Source organism: Pseudoliparis swirei, unplaced genomic scaffold (genome assembly GCF_029220125.1).
Source record: "Pseudoliparis swirei isolate HS2019 ecotype Mariana Trench unplaced genomic scaffold, NWPU_hadal_v1 hadal_25, whole genome shotgun sequence".
In the NCBI taxonomy this organism is placed as follows: domain Eukaryota; kingdom Metazoa; phylum Chordata; class Actinopteri; order Perciformes; family Liparidae; genus Pseudoliparis; species Pseudoliparis swirei.
In genome coordinates this window covers 1,291,074-1,304,684 of record NW_026613261.1, presented here as the reverse complement: position 1 = coordinate 1,304,684, position 13,611 = coordinate 1,291,074, and the positions used below count along the sequence as shown (strand labels likewise).

The 13,611-nt window shown below is 49.7% G+C and overlaps 1 protein-coding gene across 1 annotated transcript in view; it reads left to right on the top strand.

Moving 5' to 3' along the window:
- The window catches only part of kcnq3 (potassium voltage-gated channel, KQT-like subfamily, member 3), a 35,878-nt gene extending 22,585 nt beyond the window's left edge, over nucleotides 1–13,293 (top strand). The window contains exons 5-15 of the mRNA XM_056410516.1: nucleotides 1,866–2,038; nucleotides 3,003–3,176; nucleotides 3,627–3,737; nucleotides 4,489–4,584; nucleotides 4,661–4,755; nucleotides 10,422–10,621; nucleotides 10,717–10,840; nucleotides 11,483–11,614; nucleotides 11,679–11,774; nucleotides 11,931–12,015; nucleotides 12,192–13,293. Coding sequence (XP_056266491.1) covers nucleotides 1,866–2,038; nucleotides 3,003–3,176; nucleotides 3,627–3,737; nucleotides 4,489–4,584; nucleotides 4,661–4,755; nucleotides 10,422–10,621; nucleotides 10,717–10,840; nucleotides 11,483–11,614; nucleotides 11,679–11,774; nucleotides 11,931–12,015; nucleotides 12,192–12,833 — 1,928 coding nt within the window. The 3' untranslated portion in view covers nucleotides 12,834–13,293. The remainder of the gene's footprint in view (nucleotides 1–1,865; nucleotides 2,039–3,002; nucleotides 3,177–3,626; nucleotides 3,738–4,488; nucleotides 4,585–4,660; nucleotides 4,756–10,421; nucleotides 10,622–10,716; nucleotides 10,841–11,482; nucleotides 11,615–11,678; nucleotides 11,775–11,930; nucleotides 12,016–12,191) is intronic.
- Nucleotides 13,294–13,611: the final 318 nt, after the last annotated feature.

Here is a 13,611-nt window from a genome sequence, read left to right as displayed (position 1 = left end):
AGACAAAACTTCACACAGAGCTGTTTTCAAAGAGGCTCCTACATATACAGTGCCAGCGAGGTATTTAATATTGTGGATGATAAATTGTTTCTTCAGTGAAACATCAGATTAGTAAAAAAAAAGAAGTATATTGAGACCCCATTGGTCCTGTCATCTTTAACATTGAACAGCAGCAGAACCAGTGGCCTTGGGAACTGACAGACATTCACATATGTCACGTTAACCCTCTGGAGGCTGGGGGCATTTTATACATTTTACAAAATAAATTAAATTCACCGTTTAAAGTCTTTTGCATGTGACACACCCCCACGTGTTATACATCAAACATTCCAGAACAATCTCAGCTCTGAAATGAGCCTCATTGTCCTCGCGCCGTGTCCTCTGGTTCTCTGACTGACAGGCTGCTAAATGAGCCTGACCTGTGAGGTGGGAGGTCCTTTGTGATTTACTGAGTGTTCATTGGGGTTTTTTACCCCGAAATGTTGACAGACAAACGGATTGACCAATCACGTTGAAGGTTTCGTGTGACGAGTTCTTTCCGCGCCGCGTCCCCCGACACGTCGCCCCTCCGTTCCTCTGTGTATCAGAGGGGGAGACGGGAGGAAGGAGGAGCAGGAGGAAACCCGACTGATTCATCCACGAGTTAAACTGATTTATGCTCCTTATTTTCGCGGAGAAATGATTGTTTTAAAAACGGAAACAGTGTCAAACCGTACTGCCGCGGTTTAAAAAAAACAAAAAACAAAAAAAAACATTTGCGTTAATTGCGTTAAAATATTTTAGTGCGTTAACGCGGCCAAATTAATCGCATAGATTAACGCGTTAACGCTGACAGCCCTATATATTATACATAATATATATACACTACCGTTCAAAAGTTTGGAGTCACCCAGACAATTTCGTGTCTTTCATGAAAACTCACACTTTTATTTATCAAATGAATTGAACATTTCAAAGAACATATAGTCAAGACATTGACAAGGTTAGAAATAATGATTAATATTTGAAGTATTAATTTTGTTCTACAAACTTCAAGCTCAAAGGAAGGCCAGTTATAGCTTATCACCAGCATAACTGTTTTCAGCTGTGCTAGCATAATTGCACAAGGGTTTTCTAATCATCCATTAGTCTTCTAAGGCGATAACACAATGTACCATTAGAACACTGGAGTGATAGTTGCTGGAAATGGGCCTCTATACACCTCTGGAGATATTTCATTAGAAACCAGACGTTTCCACCTAGAATAGTCATTTACCACATTAACAATGTATACTGGGTATTTTTGATAAATGTTATCTTTATTGAAAAAACTGTGCTTTTCTTTGAAAAATAAAGACATTTCTAAGTGACCCCAAACTTTTGAACGGTAGTATATATATATATATATAATATCTAAATAATATGTATATAATATAATATGTAAATAATATGTAAATAATATGTATATCATATAATATGTATAATATATATACTAATATTTATATAATATATAATATATGATCTGCGTGTTATTGAAATTCTTATTGTCGATTGTTACAAAAAGCCTCTAGAAGTTGTCATTTTCCCCAAGGTGCATGAACTCATCCCAAAAAATTACTATCTGGGCAAAATTACCAGGAAGAACTAAAAATGCACGAAAATGAAATAAAGACACAAAAAGTGAAATGAATAAGTTGGTAACAGAGTTCAATAAAGACTTTATGAAACAGTGATTGATGTTACACATGTGGGACTGAACAAGTTGAATAAGTTAAATAATTGAGCCTGAAGGTCACGAGAAGGTCCTGTGGTGGGTTTGACGTGAGCCTCAGTCGTGTTGTTGTGACACATGAATATGAACCAAACCCACGGTGTGTGTCGGTCAGACATCTTCGTGCTGATCGCCTCGGTGCCCGTGGTGGCGGTGAGGAACCAGGGCAACGTGGTGGCCACCTCGCTGCGCAGCCTGCGCTTCCTGCAGATCCTGCGCATGCTGCGCATGGACCGGAGGGGGGGCACCTGGAAGCTGCTGGGGTCCGCCATCTACGCCCACAGCAAGGTAGGACCTGTTGGAGGTAGGACCTGTTGGAGGTAGGACTTGTTGGAGGTAGGACCTGTTGGAGGTAGGACTTGTTGGAGGTAGGACCTGTTGGAGGTAGGACTTGTTGGAGGTAGGATTTGTTGGAGGTAGGACCTGTTGGAGGTAGGACCTGTTGGAGGTAGGACCTGTTGGAGGTAGGACCTGTTGGAGGTAGGACCTGTTGGAGGTAGGACCTGTTGGAGGTAGGACTTGTTGGAGGTAGGACCTGTTGGAGGTAGGACTTGTTGGTGGTAGGACCTGTTGGAGGTAGGACCTGTTGGAGGTAGGACCTGTTGGAGGTAGGACTTGTTGGAGGTAGGACCTGTTGGAGGTAGGACCTGTTGGAGGTAGGACTTGTTGGAGGTAGGACTTGTTGGAGGTAGGACCTGTTGGAGGTAGGACCTGTTGGAGGTAGGACTTGTTGGAGGTAGGACTTGTTGGAGGTAGGACCTGTTGGAGGTAGGACTTGTTGGTGGTAGGACCTGTTGGAGGTAGGACCTATTGGAGGTAGGACCTGTTGGAGGTAGGACCTGTTGGAGGTAGGACTTGTTGGAGGTAGGACTTGTTGGAGGTAGGACCTGTTGGAGGTAGGACTTGTTGGAGGTAGGACTTGTTGGAGGTAGGACCTGTTGGAGGTAGGACTTGTTGGAGGTAGGACTTGTTGGAGGTAGGACCTGTTGGAGGTAGGACTTGTTGGAGGTAGGACCTGTTGGAGGTAGGACTTGTTGGAGGTAGGACCTGTTGGAGGTAGGACCTGTTGGAGGTAGGACCTGTTGGATCCCCCCGGGGTCCTCCAGCTATGCCCACAGTAGAGTAGGACCTGACCTCTGTTGAATCCCCTAAAGTTAAATGCCATCTGTCAGTGAAAGGTGAAGGTGTCAGGTTAACGTCCAACGCGACCTCTGACCCCTGTGTGGGGGTAATCCATGTCTGTGGTCCCCAGGAGCTGATCACCGCTTGGTACATCGGCTTCCTGTCTCTGATCCTGGCGTCTTTCCTGGTCTACCTGGTGGAGAAGGACGACGTCTCCGTGGACGTGTCCGGCCACCACCACCCCTCCAGCCAGACGCCACCGCAGGACTTCGACACCTACGCCGACGCTCTGTGGTGGGGGCTGGTACGTTCCGTCAGACTCAGATACATATATATATATATATGTATTTATATACATATATATATATATATATAATTAATTTAATGAAGTCCTAACCGGCAACATTCCTTAAATTGCAATCCTCAAAGGGGACATGTCATGAATCTTCTCACAAGCCAGTCAGACCCCCTTTAGGTGTCTGTCTCTTTAAGACCCCCCTCTTATAGAGAGAGCGCCTGTCTCTTTAAGAGGAGTGTCGGAGTCCAAGTTCCACGACAGCTGAGGTGCCCTTGAGCAAGATACTCGATCATCTTCAGCTAGATGGCGTCGTAAACCCTTTGAAACCCTGAGCCGGCTCACAGCCGATTCATACGGAGGTCACGGGGGTCACGGGGGTCACGGTGTGTGTCGTGCCGAGAGGAGGCGGTCTCCGTGTGGTCCTGTGACCTCCAGTCCGCTCTTCTCTCTCTTCAGATCACGCTGACCACCATCGGCTACGGGGACAAGACCCCGAAGACGTGGGCCGGGCGGCTGCTGGCCGGCACCTTCGCTCTGATCGGGGTGTCCTTCTTCGCTCTGCCTGCAGTGGGTACTCTTCATCTTCACATGACGAAGACCTCCCCGCCACATGCACCACGTTCTGCTGTCTCTTTGTGGTTGTTTTGTGTCTCTTTGTGGTAGTTTTGTGTCTCTTTGTAGTTGTTGTGCATCTCTTTGTAGTTGTTGTGTGTCTCTTTGTGGTTGTTGTGTGTCTCTTTGTGGTTGTTTTGTGTCTCTTTGTGGTGGTTTTGTGTCTCTGTGGTTGTTGTGTGTCTCTTTGTGGTTGTTTTGTGTCTCTTTGTGGTGGTTTTGGGTCTCTTTGTGGTTGTTGTGTGTCTCTTTGTAGTTGTTGTGTGTCTCTTTGTGGTTGTTTTGTGTCTCTGTGGTTGTTGTGTGTCTCTTTGTGGTTGTTTTGTGTCTCTTTGTGGTAGGTTTTTGTCTCTTTGTGGTTGTTTTGTGTCTCCTTGTGGTTGTGTTGAGTCTCTTTGTGGTTCTTTTGTGTCTCTTTGTGGTTGTTTTGTGTCTCTTTGTAGTTGCTGTTTAATCTCTCTGTGCTTGTTTGCCTCTTTGTGTCTTTGTGGTCTCTGAGTCAGCTGCTCTTTGCATCTCTCTGGTTGTGTTGGTCTCTTTGTGGTCATCTGGTCACTGTATTTGTTTGTTGTTGTTGTTCTCTGTGGACATGTTGAGTCTCTTCCTGTTGGTGTCATGTGTCTTTTGTCCAGCAGCGGCTTGTTGTCGTGTTTATTTGTGGGCGGAGCCTCTGGGACTCCTCCCATGTCTCTGTGTGTCTCTGCAGGGCATCCTGGGGTCCGGCCTGGCCCTGAAGGTCCAGGAGCAGCAGCGGCAGAAGCACTTTGAGAAGAGGAGGCAACCCGCCGCCGGACTCATCCAGGTGAGACCGGCCGCCGCCCACGGAATCAAACCGCCCCCGCTGTTCAACCGTGACATCACTTCCTGTTTCCCTCAAGTCCGCCTGGCGATATTACTCCACCAATCCAATCAGGGAAGACCTCATTGGCACGTGGAGATTTTATGAGACCATCATCTCTCTCCCCTGTTTCAGGTGAGTCTCTTTGAGGTTGTTTTGTGTCTCTTTGAGGTTGTTTTGTGTATCTTTGAGGTTGTTTTGTGTCTCTTTGTGGTTGTGTTGTGTCTCTTTGAGGTTGTTTTGTGTCTCTTTGTGGTTGTTTTGAGTCTCTTTGTGGTTGTTGTGTGTCTATTTGTGGTTGTCTTGAGTCTCTTTGAGGTTGTTCTGAGTCTCTTTGTGGTTGTTGTGTGTCTCTTTGAGGTTGTTTTGAGTCTCCTTGAGGTTGTTTTCAGATTCTTTGTGTTTGTTTTGAGTCTCTTTGAGGTTGTTTTGAGTCTCTTTGTCGTTGTTGTGTGTCTCTTTGAGGTTGTTTTGAGTCTCTTTGTGGTTGTTGTGTGTCTCTTTGAGGTTGTTTTGAGTCTCTTTGAGGTTGTTTTGAGTCTCTTTGTGGTTGTTTTGAGTCTCTTTGTGGTTGTTGTGTGTCTCTTTGTGGTTGTTTTGAGTCTCTTTGATGTTGTTTTGAGTCTCTTTGTGGTTGTTTTGAGTCTCTTTGATGTTGTTTTGAGTCTCTTTGTGGTTGTTGTGTGTCTCTTTGAGGTTGTTGTGTGTCTCTTTGTGGTTGTTTTGAGTCTCTTTGAGGTTGTTTTGAGTCTCTTTGTGGTTGTTGTGTGTCTCTTTGAGGTTGTTTTGTGTCTCTTTGTGGTTGTTTTGAGCCTCTTTGTGGTTGTTTTGAGTCTCTTTGTGGTTGTTGTGTGTCTCTTTGTAGTTGTTGTGTGTCTCTTTGTGGTTGTTTTGAGTCTCTTTGAGGTTGTTTTGAGTCTCTTTGTGGTTGTTGTGTGTCTCTTTGTAGTTGTTGTGTGTCTCTTTGAGGTTGTTTTGTGTCTCTTTGTGGTTGTGTTGTGTCTCTGAGGTTGTTGTGTGTCTCTTTGTAGTTGTTGTGTGTCTCTTGGTTGTTATTTTATTTATTTTTGTATTTATTTGTGGTTTTGTTTCTCTTTCGTCACATGAAAGAGAAACACTTAAATGATGTTTATTGAATTATGAGTGTTAAAGATAATTGACCTCACATTAACCCGTATGTATTCTTTTTTAAGGTGTTTTTGTTGATTGTAGAATAATTAATAGCTCTCTAGACTCCGTCACATTTACTTTGAGATGAGAACTGAACCCCGTAACGAGACCCAGAATGTCCCCTCGTCCACTTTAAATAGCTTCTCGTCTTAATTCATCAAATGGATCTCAGATGTAATTTGGTGAATATGTGAACGTCAACTCTGATGACACCGAGGCTGAGGGATTCGTTCTTCAGAAAGCCATCAGTGAGAACATTAGTTCTGTTCCATTCAGGCGGGTGAGAAGCAGTAATTAGTGGCCGAGCGGCGGGGGAACATTAACGAGTCCCTGCAGTCAAAAGCTGTCATGGGAAATGTGACCGAGGAGGTTTGAGTCGTGGACTTAATGCGTCTCATCTCCGTGAGATGGAACGATGTCTCGGGTCTGCTCCAGGAATCGATACGCAGTCGCTTCTGGTGACCTTGTTGCAACGACACGACATATTTCACAGTTAGAGGACGCTGTTCTTTAAATACAACCTGAAGCATCGATCAGGACCCAAGAGTTAAAACACTGCATCAGCTGTTGTCTACTACCATCTGGAAGCACTGGTTGTATAGAAGTCTATGCTTCATGTGTTAAAGCTGCATTCTCTCTCCTGACCACCAGGGTGCTCCTCTGGTTGTATAGAAGTCTATGCTTCATGTGTTAAAGCTGCATTCTCTCTCCTGACCACCAGGGGGCGACTCCTCTGGTTGTATAGAAGTCTATGCTTCATGTGTTAAAGCTGCATTCTCTCTCCTGACCACCAGGGGGAGACTCCTCTGGTTGTATAGAAGTATATGCTTCATGTGTTAAAGCTGCATTCTCTCTCCTGACCACCAGGGGGCGACTCATCTGGTTGTATAGAAGTCTCTGCTTCATGTGTTAGAGCTGCATTCTCTCTCCTGACCACCAGGGGGCGACTCCTCTGGTTGTATAGAAGTCTATGCTTCATGTGTTAAAGCTGCATCCTCTCTCCTGACCACCAGGGGGCGACTCCTCTGGTTGTATAGAAGCAGCTCAAGGAGGACAAATGAAACATGTCTTCTTCAATGTCAGGTTGTGGACTGTGAAGAGAGTGTGAGGACGACACCGTGGTCTGGACAAGACATCCAGTAGAACAGGCAGGAACCACAGAGACGATGGACGGAGAACACAGAGCTAGAAGTCAGGGAAGGAAGTAAGGGAAAGAAAAAGGAGAGAGAGAGAGAGCCAAGACTTAGAGATTTAACAGGGAAATTAGTCGTCTGACATTATCTTGTTGCTCAGAGCGAAGACGTGGACGACTGCCAGCAACCACAGCCAGCTCCGACTAGAGTGTGAGTGTGTGTGTGTGTGTGAGTGTGTGTGTGTGTGTGTGTGAGTGTGTGTGTGAGTGTGAGTGTGAGTGTGAGTGTGAGAGTGTGTGTGAGTGTGTGTGTGTGTGAGTGTGTGTGTGTGAGTGTGTGAGTGTGAGTGTGAGAGTGTGAGTGTGTGTGTGTGAGTGTGTGTGAGTGAGTGTGAGTGTGAGTGTGAGTGTGTGTGTGTGTGTGTGTGTGTGTGTGTGTGTGTGTGTGTGTGAGTGTGTGTGTGTGTGTGAGTGTGTGTGTGTGTGTGAGTGTGTGTGTGTGAGTGTGAGTGTGTGTGTGTGTGTGTGGTGTGTGTGTGTGTGAGTGTGTGTGTGTGTGTGTGTGTGTGTGTGTGTGTGTGTGAGTGTGAGTGTGTGTGTGTGTGTGTGTGTGTGAGTGTGTGTGTGTGTGTGTGTGTGTGAGTGTGAGTGTGTGTGTGTGTGTGTGTGTGTGAGTGTGTGTGTGAGTGTGTGAGTGTGTGTGAGTGAGTGAGTGTGTGTGTGTGTGTGTGTGAGTGTGAGAGTGAGTGTGTGTGTGTGTGTGTGTGTGTGTGAGTGTGTGTGTGTGTGTGTGTGTGTGAGTGTGTGTGTGTGTGTGTGTGTGTGTGAGTGTGTGTGTGAGTGTGTGTGTGTGAGTGTGTGTGTATTTCACTGCAATGAACGGTCTTGGAGCTTTTATCTGAGTGATCCAGCTGTCGTGTGGTCTCCTCAACACAGCACTGAAAGAACATGATATCCCACCTGAGAGTCCACTGTGTGTGTGTGTGTGTGTGTGTAGGTGTGTGTCCTCGTTGTGTTAATGTTTCAGACCCTTGGAGTGTGTGTGTAAAGTTGGTGGAGTGGGCCCTCCCTTCCTGAGGATCTTTACGCTGCAGAACTAGAAGAGTTCAGTCGTCACCGTTTCTCAACCTGTTGTAAACATAATCAGACAATAAATGAGAATATGAAACGGTTTGAATAACGATCCGTGAAGCTGGATTCCTCTGCCCGTTGTTATGAATCCCAGTGTCATGTACTCAAGGTCATATTCTCCCAACACACGCCTTTTACTTCTTTACCTTTGATATCTCACATCACTATTAGCGTAACAAACAAAACAAGCTCACCCTGTGTCAATGTGAGCTAACGGGAGCGTTAGCATTCAGATATTTAAACATAACTGTCCTTGAACTGATTGTTTTATTGCTAATTCAGTGATATAACATATGCAGCTCCTTCCCATACAAACATGTTTTTTATGTGGTTCAGAATCAGTGGAAGTTGGTTTCTATCGTCTTGAGTTCTCCGGATGTTTCCAGATTAACTCAAAACTATTTTATCAAAACAGTTTGAGGCGATCGGGATGTTCATGTTTAAAATGGTCCGTTTGTGTCGTGGGGCTGTGGGAGAGGAGGAGCTTCGTTGGCCCCTCATCTGCAGAGGTGGTGGTTTTCGATGGGGAAGCAGTCAGAAGGAGGTCCTCTCTCCCATTCTGCAGCCTCAGCACCGCAACTCTCCACAAAGAGCCTCATCTAGTGCGTCTGCTGTGGGAGCTCCTTGTTTCAGAGGCTCCGGTTACCCCGAGGCACCCGGGAGTCTTATTTTACCACGGGAGCTCTTGTCTTTGTGCCGCCAAATATTGCCTTGCTACCGGACAACAAAGCTCTCCTAGGCCTCCACGCGCCAGGAGAACCGCATTGGTCACGTTTGAGGCGGCAGACCGGCAGAGATTACATGGAGGTTCAAGAGAGATTCCTTGAGAAGATGCCGGTGTTGTTTGGTTCTTCTTCATGTCTGGAAGGCCCTCCGATGTCTGGAAGGCCCTCCGATGTCTGGAAGGAACTCCGATGTCTGGAAGGAACTCCGATGTCTGGAAGGCCCTCCGATGTCTGGAAGGAACTCCGATGTCTGGAAGGAACTCCGATGTCTGGAAGGCCCTCCGATGTCTGGAAGGAACTCCGATGTCTGGAAGGCCCTCCGATGTCTGGAAGGCCCTCCGATGTCTGGAAGGAACTCCGATGTCTGGATGGCCCTCCGATGTCTGGAAGGAACTCCGATGTCTGGAAGGCCCTCCGATGTCTGGAAGGCCCTCCGATGTCTGGAAGGAACTCCGATGTCTGGAAGGCCCTCCGATGTCTGGAAGGCCCTCCGATGTCTGGAAGGAACTCCGATGTCTGGATGGCCCTCCGATGTCTGGAAGGAACTCCGATGTCTGGAAGGCCCTCCGATGTCTGGAAGGCCCTCCGATGTCTGGAAGGAACTCCGATGTCTGGAAGGTCCTCCGATGTCTGGAAGGCCCTCCGATGTCTAGAAGGCCCTCCGATGTCTGGAAGGAACTCCGATGTCTGGAAGGCCCTCCGATGTCTAGAAGGCCCTCCGATGTCTGGAAGGAACTCCAATGTCTGGAAGGCCCTCCAATGTCTGGAAGGCCCTCCGATGTCTGGAAGGAACTCCGATGTCTGGAAGGCCCTCCGATGTCTGGAAGGCCCTCCGATGTCTGGAAGACCCTCCGATGTCTGGAAGGCCCTCCGATGTCTGGAAGGAACTCCGATGTCTGGAAGGCCCTCCGATGTCTGGAAGGCCCTCCGATGTCTGGAAGGAACTCCGATGTCTGGATGGCCCTCCGATGTCTGGAAGGAACTCCGATGTCTGGAAGGCCCTCCGATGTCTGGAAGGCCCTCCGATGTCTGGAAGGAACTCCGATGTCTGGAAGGCCCTCCGATGTCTGGAAGGCCCTCCGATGTCTGGAAGGCCCTCCGATGTCTAGAAGGCCCTCCGATGTCTGGAAGGAACTCCGATGTCTGGAAGGCCCTCCGATGTCTAGAAGGCCCTCCGATGTCTGGAAGGAACTCCGATGTCTGGAAGGCCCTCCGATGTCTGGAAGGAACTTCGATGTCTGGAAGGCCCTCCGATGTCTGGAAGACCCTCCGATGTCTGGAAGGCCCTCCGATGTCTGGACGGAACTCCGATGTCTGGAAGGCCCTCCGATGTCTGGAAGGCCCTCCGATGTCTAGAAGGCCCTCCGATGTCTGGAAGGCCCTCCGATGTCTAGAAGGAACTCCGATGTCTGGAAGGCCCTTCGATGTCTGGAAGGCCCTCCAGTAGGTGTGCTCAGGAAACATCTCCCCAAAGCTGAATGCCTCTTTAGCTCTTGACATCAACATTTTTAAACAATCGTTCTCACCCTTGTGATCACGTGTTGGGAGACGGTTGTATAGCGCTGTACAATATCGGGACGTCCTCATCCTCCATACTGTACCTCTCCCCCCCCCCCCCCCCTTTTCCTTTGGTCCCGTTTCAGCCAGAAGCTGAGTCTACTCGAGCGCGTCCGCCTCCCCACCACGCGGCCATCGGTCGGGACGACCAAGAGGCTGATGAGTCACGCCGACTCCATCGAGGAAAGCCCCTCCAAGGAGCCCAAGCCAGCCGGCTTCAGTAACCGCGAACGCTTCCGCACCGCCTTCCGCATGAAGGCCTACACGCTGCGCCAGAGCTCTGAAGGTACGGGAGCGAAGGCCTCAATCCAAGATAGCACGAGGTTTCAGTCTGGTTTGTCGTACCATCGTGTTAACTTTCTATGAATTTGCGCCTCGAAGGTTTTTTCTCCTCGGCAGACGGTGGCGGCCTGGCAGAACCGGCCTTGGAGGAGCGGGGCTTCCCCCCGGACATCCTCATGGAGGAGATGATCCCCACGCTGAAGCTGGTCATCAGGGCCGTCAGGTGGGGAGCCGTAAACATCTCACGGTGGTGTAGTGTAAAGGAAGAGGTATTGTTGTGGTGTCATTGGTATTTTAACAGTGAAAGATGATGGTTCAGATCAGGATTAACAATGTTTGAGGAACGGTTGCCCAATCACGCGTCAGAGCGTGTTTGGTGCAGGGTGAGCAGAGAGAACCGGAGACCGGATCCAGCCTGGCTGACGGTATGCTGGTTCCATCCGTTGACGTGATGCCGGAATTCAATCCCCGAGATGAGTGATCAACCCTGTGAAAGTGCTGCTTCCTTCCACGCCATAATTTTGGTTCTGAATGGGTCTGAATGGGAACGCTCAGACCTGGAGGGGGTTTCAGGTTCAGGACCCGAGACTTTCTGCCAAACACTGAGTCGTGTTGAAGTCCGCTGAGAGTGGGAAGCAGCTCAATGAGCTCAGGGGGAGATCGGGGTCTGATGGAGCTGGTCTTTGAGCCCAGCTACAAGTCTGTAAGGGTCTTACTTTCCCTTTAGAGGTTTCACAAAGCCACGGGAGCTGGTGCCCCCCTAGGGAAAGACTGTGTGGGTCCTGGGAGGGACTCATTGAGCTGGGCCCAGTTTTGGTCGCACTGAATAGGTCTGAATATGTATTCCCACGTCTTTGTCTCACAGGATTATGCAATTTCTCTTGAACAAGAAGCGGTTCAAGGAAACTCTGAGGCCATACGATGTGAAAGACGTGATCGAGCAGTACTCCGCCGGACACCTAGACATGCTGTGTCGGATCAAGTACCTCCAGACCAGGTCAGCCTCCTCTGCCTCCTCTTCCTCCTCTTCCTCCAGCTCATCCCGTTTCTCCTCCTTTCAGGATCGACATGATTTTGGCCCCTGGACCCCCTCTTACCCCCAAACAAAAGAAAACTCCCAAAACGCCCTTCAGCTACCCGTCCAGTCAGTCGCCCAGGTACAGCCACGCCAGCACCTCATGTCGGCCGCTCAGAAGCATGTTCTGTCCCGTGTAAAGGCCGGCGTTCATTTCCATTCATCTTTTACAAAACACTGAAACGAGAAGTGACTCTTTATTTGTGAGGAGAGTCTACTCAGTGTCCCTGTGTTCCAGGCACGAGTCCGACCTCGCCAAGGCCTCCATGCCCGACGCCGACGACCAGAGCATGATGGGAAGATTTGTCCGTGTGGAGCGACAGGTGAGGACGAGAACCTTTGATTCCATCACACTTATAGAACTGGAGGAGCATCAGCGTGGCCCAACCGGGATCTTAACGAGATGGGGTTCCACGTGCTGTTGGTTCAAATCCCTTTTTGGGGCGCCATGTAGGAAATGTTCTCCGTTAGCAACTGTCAATCATCTGCTGCGTCTCAGGTGGAGGACATGGAGAAGAAGTTGGACTTCTTGGTGGACATGCACATCCAGCACAGTGAGCTCCTGCAAGTGGACTCTGCCGGCGCCGCCCACATGACTCTGGAGACCTGCGAGGACCCGGCGGGGACCGGCGAGATCCGGCGGGTCTTCTTCAACTACGCCGAGGCGTTCACGCCGTGCCAGATGCCCGGCGGCACACTGGGTCCGTACTGCGGAACGGGAAGAGGAGGCGCCGAGGGCACCGGGTCCACCGGCGGGAGCCACGTCCCTCCGCAGCACCGACGCCTCCCCGCGGCCGACATCCCCACCTACGCCGAGCGTCCCACGGTGTTGCCCATCAGCTCCCTGCAGGACTTGTCGGCGAGGCCGGGCAGGACCGCGGGGGGGCGGAGTGCCGACTCGCCGCTCTCCATGCTGTCGGTGAACCACGAGGAGCTGGAGCGCTCGCTGAGCGGGTTCAGCGTCTCCGGGGAGCGGGATGAGGCCGGGACGGGCGCCGGGTGGACGAGAACTCGCCCGAGCTACCTGGCGGAGGGCGAGACGGACACGGACTCGGACCCCTTCACGTCTAGCGGGGGGCCCCTGCCTCTCTCCTCCACGGGGGAGGGGTTTGGTGACGCCGTGTGGAACACGCCGTCCTGAGCGGTGCGACACTGAACCTCGGGTCCACCCGCCGCCGGGTCCCCGCCTCTGAACGCTCACCGGATCGAAGCCCCGCCATGCGGGGGGGGCCGAGATGCCACGAGGTCGCCGACCTTCGGAGGCCGATCTCCCCGACCGACCGCCGTCCGGACGGAGAGCCGCGGTTAAAACTCTGAACAGCGCCCTCTTCAGGCCGAATAATGAAGAACATTCATATTCATCCTATAATACGCACCAAAGCTTCATCGTTGCTAAGCCGACCGCATGAGATGCATGAGACACGCAGGCCTGCGACGCCATTGGTCAATTATTTTTCTATTTTTTTGTTGCATGGTTTGCATGATGATGCAACATTCTGACGGCTGGAAACCAAACGTCTGTGTGTGCGTGTGTGTGTGTGCTCTTCACCTTTCATGCGTACGAACGAATAAATAAACAATAAACATGAATAATTTCATAATAATAATCTCACTATAAATCAAAGCTTTAGAAAATACGTAAAGAGCTTTTTTTAAACGACCCCAAAAATATTTAAACAGAAACATATAAACTCTGAGACCTGCAAGGAGACCACGACCTGCAATGAGACCACGACCTGCAATGAGACCACGACCTGCAAGGAGACCACGACCTGCAAGGAGACCACGACCTGCAAGGAGACCATGACCTGCAATGAGACCACGACCTGCAATGAGACCACGACCTGCAATGAGACCACGACCTGCAAGGAGACCACGACCTGCAAGGAGACCACGACCTGCAATGAGACCACGACCTG